Genomic DNA, 9,354 nt, shown 5'->3' on the forward strand with positions numbered 1-9,354 from the left:
TGCTAGCAATGATATACAATTTATGTGAAATGACGGGACTAAATTTGCCACAGGTACCTAATCAAAGCATTTTTTATACCTGATCAATATGAATAGAAGAGCTCAAGGGTCCATCTGTTTATCCATCTTTTTTGAGATCGCTATAAAACAAAAAAAAAAAGAAAACAATCAAAACTTCACTTCAAGCCACAAAATCCGTCTTTGGCGAGCATCAGTTTAAGCCCAACATAAATTTTGCATAGACTCACCAACAATTGACAATTTTCAAAACTTATTATTTCGATTTTTATTTATTTTCAAATAACTAACAAAAAAAGAAAAAATCAAACTCTTTTCTCATCGAGAATATCTTAATCTTCTCTTAACACTACAACTGCAAAATCTATCATTTTGATCTGAACGATCGGCGTACTGCCAATTAACGTTAAAATTGTAGTTTCAATTCCCTATCCCATTTATCCTAACGTATGTTTTGCATCTCTCTCACCTAATTACATACAAAATGAAAGTAAAATTTTATAGCTAAGTGCATACGTATTAGAGAATCGTTTTGCGATCATTTTTGGACGGAATATTTGGATGATTCTGACAGCCGATTTTCCCAAATACATTTCTGCGATCAAAAGTCATATTCGAAAATGGTCTAAGTGGTCAATTTATTGCGAGCATACACGTGAACCGATCATAACTATTTTTTAACGTTGGATTCTTAATCGATCAAGAAATATTTGTGTAAAAATTCACCTTTCTACCTGTTTTGTTGCAATTACGATAGTAATAAGGGAAGATGCGAAACGTCAGTAGTTCTAGTGCTAGGACGCGCTAAAAATATTGTATATACTGAATGGGTCAGTTGTGGACATTAAAATAATTCGGGAAAATTGTTAGCTAAGATTTGGAAAAGATCGTTTCAAAATGGAACTAAAATAAGAACTTAAAAAATCGTTTCAGATGTTCAGTGTTTACGGCCAGATCATGTTCTCCTACAAAATTTGATCAATCGATGTAAGCTAACGATTTGCGATGCCAAGTTCTACCTTCTATTTTTCTATTCGATTTTTTTGGCCAACTGTAACTGTTCATCCAATCGATGACGGGTCGACAAATTGATAGATAAACACAGTAAATGTCTTTCTTTTTTGTAAGGTTGTAGGCGTTTTTCGAGATCTCCTTCCCACTCGATATACATGCATATATCTACATAATATACTTTCATATTAGGATGGAGTTATAGTAAAGAAAAGATTCGATCTAAGCCGAATTTATTTAATTTTGTTTTATTGATATTGTTTATTAAACATTACTTATTCAATATATATATTTTTCGATTTTCGATAAAGATTTCGCCACAAATTACACTGACATAATTTTAAGGATACATTTTTTTTTTTTTTTTTGCGCAAATTGCTCTCAGGTACTATACAATACAGATTCTTTTACCGAAGCATTTGCATTTGCTCAAATTGATTCCATATGGAATAAGTAATAAATTGCAATAAAATTATTAATCCGCTTCTAACCCGTCCGACTCATTACAATCAACGTTCGCATTGTATAACCTAGATGATGTTCATACATATTAAATATTTATCTAATAGTTGTTGGATAACAGGAGAGTTGAAAAGTATATAATTTTTAAAAAAATATTACAAAATTTTACAAAAAAAAAAAAAACATTTCCAAATTGTTGCTATAAAAAGGTGAGCACAACATAAAACATTACGAGCACTTTGACAATTATCGCATAGTAATAGTATACGTAACAGTAATAAGCTCATAACATCTTATCACATGACTTTATAAAACTGAAGCAATCGACGGGAATGTTTTCAGTAAATAGTTTCGTAAGCTCTTAATGAAAATAAAAACCGTGGAGCATTTTATTATTTTATTATCATATTCGAAATAATTTCATTTTAAAATATTCCACATATTTACAATTCGAGAATGTTTTACAGGACCATGTTGAAAACAAACAACAAACGATATACGATATACATATACATATATATATATATATATATATGTGTGTACTATACTTACATATTTATTTCAATAAACTGAGCTTAAAATTACCTAAAACATACATTTACATATATTGTGCCACACGTACACCTTATATTTCCTTTCCTTTTTGTTTTTCTTTTTTTTTTTTTTTTTTTTTTTTTTTTTTTTTTTTTTTTTTTTTTTTGCATTCATTCGATTGCCTGAATGAATGAATGAGTTTTGATAAGAAAGAAGAAAAGGAAAAAAGGAAAGAAATGAAATCCTTGCATTTTTCATCTAATTCTTCGGTTTCATATAAATATTTTTTTAGCTGTTTAATCGATCTTAACTGCAAATCAGAGTATCCCTCAAGTTACATAACACAAAAATATGAAATTCTTATAATGAAGAATGAAAATGAACTGAACTTTATCGGGGAAAAGTTATCCGGTTTATTGCCCCCCCGAGAACTAGAGTTCATCTCTTTGCAATCAAGTAAAGGAAATTTAAAATATCTCTGCCTTAGTATCCATTTGTGATCGCTACGTGATGATCTATAAAATTTTCTTTCGAAAACAAAGATAAATTTTTTTTTAAATTGTTGTCATTCAACCACACTTACTAGCCTCTCTCCTCACATTTTCGCATTTCGATATTTGGCTTGTCTACCGCGGTTATTATATTATATTATATTAGGTTACGTTTTAGGTTTACAATGGTTAGGTAGGTAGATAGGTTTCTTGTTTTCTCTTATAGTCCGCATACAATGTAGTCACGATTTTGTTCGTTTGACTAAGCAACGTTTAACGCCGTTAAACGCTTAGATGACACAAACTTTTGACGAGTTTTGACCGATAAAAATTTTAACAGAAATTTAACTCGAAAGGTACAAATTTTTTTTTTAAATATCAATCATTATCTAAAATAAAATCAATTATCAAATGATAGAATTTTGACTAACAATAATGAAAATGGAACAACTCGACTTCAGTTATTATTAGTGTATTTCTTTCGTACTTGTTGTTGTTGAAATAATTTACAAAAAAACAATGTACTAAGAGGACCACTGCGGAGATCAGGCAGTCGAATTATTGCTCGCTTATAAGGTTAATTATAGACTTACAAACAATTTTTAGAGATTAGAGAGTCCTTTGGTGCTCCTATTATGCTCGTTTATATAATTGAGACCCTTAAGTGTACATTAAATGCTTTGATCTGCGTAAATTTTGAAGTGAATTTTGAACCGGTATCTGTTAAACCTCCCAACAATCCTACTATTCTTGCAAACGTCTATAAAAAATTTGGCACACATCGAAGTACGGACACGTATTCACCATTTAAAGTAGCTTAGCTACCGACGCGTCTTCAGTTAAGATTTAAGGTTATGGGCGTACAAACAAGTAGACTTTTCTTTAAATTATTATTAGATCTAACTCTCGCATTCCATCCAATCTGTTAGTGTGTTTTGATCTATTTATGGTGTGGTGGTGGGTGGTAAGAGATATAGATTTAAAACCATCTCTGTACAGAATAATACGTATTTGCTTTTAATATAGAACGGGTACTGGCCTCCTTAATGCGTTATCAATTACACTATCCGTAGCGCTAGGTGTTACATTTCCAGGTGAAGAGCCAGGTGAAGATGTCGAGGATGAATTGTATAAGCCAGCTGCAGCATTTGCGGAATGAGCCGCATAAAGTGAAGGTGTCGGAATGCCAGAATAAATACCGGAATAGAGACTAAGAGTTGTTGGTGGGAGTTGCGAAGCTTTCTGGGCATCTAATGCATTGTGTGTTTGATTTGTTGCCGCAGCAGCGGCCACTGCTTGAGATTGATGTAATTTAGAAAGGGCCAACGGATCGAAGCCTCCAAAATATGGCACTGGATACGGCTGATCAAGATGATGTGTAGGTGCAAAATAATGATGGAATGCATTATATGAATTTACTCCAGCGCTATTACTTGTGCCGAGCTTTTGTTGAACCGCGCCTTGTAACTGTAATGTTCCTTGGGAACCAGTTACTAATGGATTTTTAGGTTTACGTCGTGGCCGGTATTTATAATCTGGATGCTCCTTCATATGCAATGCCCGTAAACGTTTGGCCTCATCGATGAACGGTCGCTTCTCCGACTCAGCTAATAATTTCCATTCGGCTCCTAAGCGTTTCGATATTTCTGAATTGTGCATTTTAGGATTATCTTTAGCAATTTGACGACGTTGCAAACGCGACCAGACCATAAAGGCATTCATAGGCCGTTTAATATGACCTTCTTGTCCCGGCGATGATGGATGATGGTGTTCGCTATTAGAAATTGGTGCTCCAAGTAAGTCATGATTATTCGAATTAATGGACGCTACAGAACTTTGACTGCCTACTGAGGAATTTGGTGATAAAGTTTGGTGACCGACGGTATTTTGCACACTACTCAAACTGCTGTTATTCAACAACGAATGATTATTTCCTTGATTGTCTAAATGGCTTACACCGCCCATGAATCTATTACTGTTACAAGGTCCATGAGTGCCCACGGGAGAAGCTCCCATTACTGCTGAAATTGCTGCTAAGTTACTAGTCTGCGAAAATTGCATCACTCGTTTAATGTCCATATCACTGCAAGTCATGGAACTTTGCGGAGCATAATCTGCCGGCGTGGATAGATTTATGCCTTGACTTAAATGAAAGCCGTAATTTGAATGTGCTGACATGGCAGTCATATCTCCTAGATATTAACTTTTGTTTTGTCTTCTATTTGTTTTTTTTTTTTTTTTTTTTTTTCTTTCTTTCTTTCTTTCTTTCTTTCTTTCTCGTTAAGCGATGCTTGCGATGTTTGATGTTTTACTTCATAAGTGCAATTATTAACTTCTTATTTAATATTTTTCACGATAACACAAACGTTTAATGTATTTATTTGTTTGTTTTATCTATTGTTGCCTTATTTCAAAAAATTCTGCATGCAAATACATGTATATATATTTATATGTACGAAACTGCACATACCTTAATATATATATATTTATATATATATATATATTTGTATAGGTATGTATATATATATATATATATATATATAGATATATATGTGTGTATATATGTATATAATAATTATCTTCCTTCACGTTATCACACCTCTATTCATCTCAACAGTTATTAAGCAACTGAGGCAACTGAGGCAACTGATTTAATAACACAAGTTCTCAGTATTATTACGACCTGGACTAAATAATTTCCAGTAAAAACTGCTTTGTTTGCCCATTCTCTCTCCTATCGTCATCGTCATGCGTAAATTTCACAAAATGCTTAACGTAGAGAGAGCGAATGCATCTGAATTTTTACGTTTGCCTCAAATACGTGTAACTCTCAGCAATTAAGACCATGATTAAAATAAGAAACCCTGATAATTTACTAACAAAGTACAATATGAAAGAGTGAAAAAGCAATAATCGCACAACAGTATAAGTATACGTTATATATATCTATATATATTTATATATATCTATATATATATATATATATATATATATATATATGGGGTAAAGCATTTAAAGCATCATCAAAACGTATAAGTGAAATAGAATTACTGTTCTGTTAATAGAGGGAAGGGCGCGAATAGAGCGCACACACAAGCCTGTTATTTGGTGCGCATTGTGTTTTTACCGCTATAGATACTATCTTTCGACTCTTCTGTCACTTGTACGAGGCAATAGCATGTATTTCTTTATTTGCTTGCTTTATGTAGCCAGCCATAGTCCTTTGTTTAACTTGCATTCAAGCCTTTATGAACATTGTACCACCATTGAGAGGTGTGTTCAAAACAATGACTTGCCTATGAAAGAGTAAAATAGCATTGAACTAAAATAAAATGAGTCTTTTGTTCGCTGCTTATTTATGTTGATTATGAGAAACATCGTCTTTCATATACGACAGATAAATAAGTAGAACAGAAGGCATGGTATTAAAACGTTTCCAAAATTAAACTTTTTGTTTCTATTTTTCTGTTTTTATTCTTTTGTTTTTAACTTTTCTTGTATGTTGCTAGTGCTAATAGCTGTTGTTTGCTTTTTGTGTACGTTGGCACGTCTCTTTGTCTTTTCTCTTCTTCTTTTTCTTTTTTTTTTTTTTTTTTTTATTTTAATTTTTTTTTTGTAGCCAAGCTACATGTCCCCCATACAAACGCACGCCCGTATGTGCATTTACACTTATAATAAATATATATACTTGCATATACATATATATATATATATATATGTATATATACTTGCACATACGTGCACAATGAAAATATGCGTTTATACTATTTAAAGAAGCCAAGTTTCAATTTGAAGCTTTTCAGTTCATATTTTACGTGTTTAAACCACAAAGAGAGAAAGAAAAGGTTGGGCTAGTTTTCGTGGAAATGCTTGTTTGCGTTTTTGACTTGCATAATATATATCCGCAAATATACCTATATATATATATATATATATATTTATTTATTTATTTAGTTCTACATAGACTACACATAAAGAGAGTCGTTGATTAAGGCGCTCCGCTCCTGCAGCAGCAAGTACATACATATATGTATCTATGTATACATAGATGAAATTGTTTGCTTTTGTTTTATTCGTAGTTTTCTTTGCTGCTTAACATCTTGCTCAAGTCATTGTGATGCTATTGGCTTTATTTCAATCACTGTAACTTTAGATATTTATTTTTTTGCACCAATCACAATACTTCTGTGCAGCAAACATTTATCTGCATTGTTCAAGTGCAAAACATCATTTTTTCATTTGTATTTTTGAAAGCGTATCCATGCTTACCGTTTATGTTATAGTTTATGATTATGATTTCAGTTTAAAACATTAAAACTTATTCATACACTTTCCTAATAGATGTGATAAATATTTTATATTAATAAACCGCAAGAAGACCCCTAGCTTTATATAAATAACAGGTTGGCGTGAAAATGACTCAGGTTGCCTAGAGACATGTGAAATAAAACGCATTACTTTTTTATATAGCGAATGAACTTTGATCAATTATGTTATTATGTTAGTCATGAAATCGTCCTTAGCAGGTTTGTAATTGTGATGCATATAATAATTATTCTTCTTCTTCTTCTTGAAGCTGTCTATTTGTCTATCTGTCAACATTAATATAACGAATCTGTTAAACTATTTCATCTCATACATCTTCTCTCGCCATCATCTCTCCAACAATATTTATTAAGTTGAACGATTCACTTACGCTTTGCTCATTCCCTGAAACCTTAGGTAATCAGGAGTTTTTAAGAAAAAAAAATAAAAAATCAGAATCAGAAATTAAAGTTTACTCATATCTATAAATCGTATAACATTGTTCGTCGGTTATATTTTCCATTCAATGCAGAGTAGCATTTATTTTTGTTATCCGCTTTTAATTCCAGTTATAATCGGGCTCTGATAATTATTTTCTCTATATCTATAAAATCGAGATACTTTAAAGTTTTCCAATGTCCTTCGTATTTCTTTGACTGCATCAGCGAGTGCTGGCATTATTGACAATAAATTGCTAAATTGATTGGGTTATCCTTTGAAAGCACACCAAAAGTAACTGATATTATGAGGTCTCTTTATTCTTAAGCGCCGAAAACAACAATTGAAATCAGTTGCACCCATAGCTTGCTTGCTTTGCTAAAACAATAAATCATATGAAAAGAAAAGGAAAAAAAAGTGATTTCTTGGAAGGAGATAACAATATTAATTCTTCCTGTTTGCACAATTCTTAATAATATCATATTCATATAATTAATTAGTAATTTTCATTCATTCATGATCACCGTGCTCGCACATTTATGCCAAAACATTTGAACGAAAGAGTGTCTGATTAGGGACGATTTAATTGCTTGGATTATGATAATAAAAATGACGCCCCCAAATATAAAAGATACAAAAGGGGATGCCCAAGTGAACGGCTAGGTAAAAATTCGATTATCGGAGTGGAAAGAACTCAACACCATTGCGGAAAGGAAGGAGTTTGCCGACAACGGTAAACAGAGCTAGGAAAACTGCACTTCAACTGCATGATATTTTGCAAAATTATTATAAGAAATTATAAAAATTTTTATAATATTACATAAGGAAAACATTAGAATAAATATTCATTTCGAATTTAGGGTCAAGTCTCTTTCCACAAGGAGATGGTGGACTTTCAACCAGTTCTGCAAGAAACAAGGGAATCGCCCAAAAAGAGCATACCGTAGTAGAAATTTCATTTGACGATTTGAGAAGGGATGGCACCTCGTGAAAACGCCGTGCCTTCCCCCCAATTGTAGTAACTAATGAAGTGATCATTCAGCGACCTCCATCTCATTTTCCATATTTCAAGAATAACTAGTAGAACACATCTTTGATATTATATTATATGCTGAACACATCCACTTCTGTGAGCATAGGTTCACTGGCTGCTTCTTTCACCACTTTATTCTGCAAATCTGGGAAACATTTGTTATGCAATTCTTGTCTTTTGTACACTGGATTGACTAGCTGCTCTGCCATTGCTCTTTTTCAACCAATTAACTTTTTTCTTTTTCATAATTTATTCAATTTTGTTTTATTTGTTAGTTTTTAAAAATGCAAACAACTATTTTAAAGCCTAAAATATCAACCCTGTGATTTGGTTTTGTTTTCCTTAAATGCAACACCGTTTTGTCTGTTGATGCGTCAATACAAAACGCATAATGCACCCGTTGTGTTTGCACTCTAATACGAATTTGTGATGAAAACAGATTGACTTCACACAAAATGCATAACATAAAATAATGCTTTGCTTTGTCAAACAAAATCAAATATCGACATTTTTATTAATACCTGCGTAAGATATTCAACACCTGTGCTCAATATCTCGACCACTTATACGATACACCGTTAGATTAGTTACAAATTTTGATTTGCTACTCAATATCAAGGATACTCGCTATCATTGGATGAAAAGTGTTCTTATATTTACTTAAAAATTTTCATAAATCTATTTAAGCACGGACGTCTTTTACCTCCTTCGCCCGTTTGATGCTAAGATCGATTCTAAACTAATAACGAGAGATCGTAACATGAGCATAACTGATATGAAATAGCAATAGAAAAGAGATGCACTTAATCCTATTTACGTGTGCACAGGGAATAAATTTCACTACCAACACAGCAGTTGCAGTTGAAATTTGCGTAAACCATGTTGAACCTATTAGACATTAACCCAACTTGACAGTCGTGGAGCATCTTTGCTCATTCTTTACCTACAATCTATGTCTCGGCCGCTGCCATGCCCACATGTCTTTTTTAGGAGGCCCTAGTGTGTTCAAAGCGATACTTTTAATTTGTTCTTCGTCTTGGTATATCGAACAGATCATCATTG

General features: G+C 32.5%; 1 protein-coding gene across 1 annotated transcript; it reads right to left on the minus strand.

Annotated features, from left to right (window-relative positions):
• Positions 1 to 2,280: 2,280 nt before the first annotated feature.
• On the minus strand, positions 2,281 to 4,914 carry LOC119632058 (SOX domain-containing protein dichaete). Its single transcript, XM_038024756.1, has one exon. It carries the CDS (start codon positions 4,701 to 4,703, stop codon positions 3,534 to 3,536), a length of 1,170 nt encoding a protein of 389 aa, XP_037880684.1. The 5' UTR covers positions 4,704 to 4,914; the 3' UTR covers positions 2,281 to 3,533.
• Positions 4,915 to 9,354: the final 4,440 nt, after the last annotated feature.

Source organism: Glossina fuscipes, unplaced genomic scaffold (assembly GCF_014805625.2).
Source record: "Glossina fuscipes isolate IAEA_lab_2018 unplaced genomic scaffold, Yale_Gfus_2 1, whole genome shotgun sequence".
Classification (NCBI taxonomy): domain Eukaryota; kingdom Metazoa; phylum Arthropoda; class Insecta; order Diptera; family Glossinidae; genus Glossina; species Glossina fuscipes.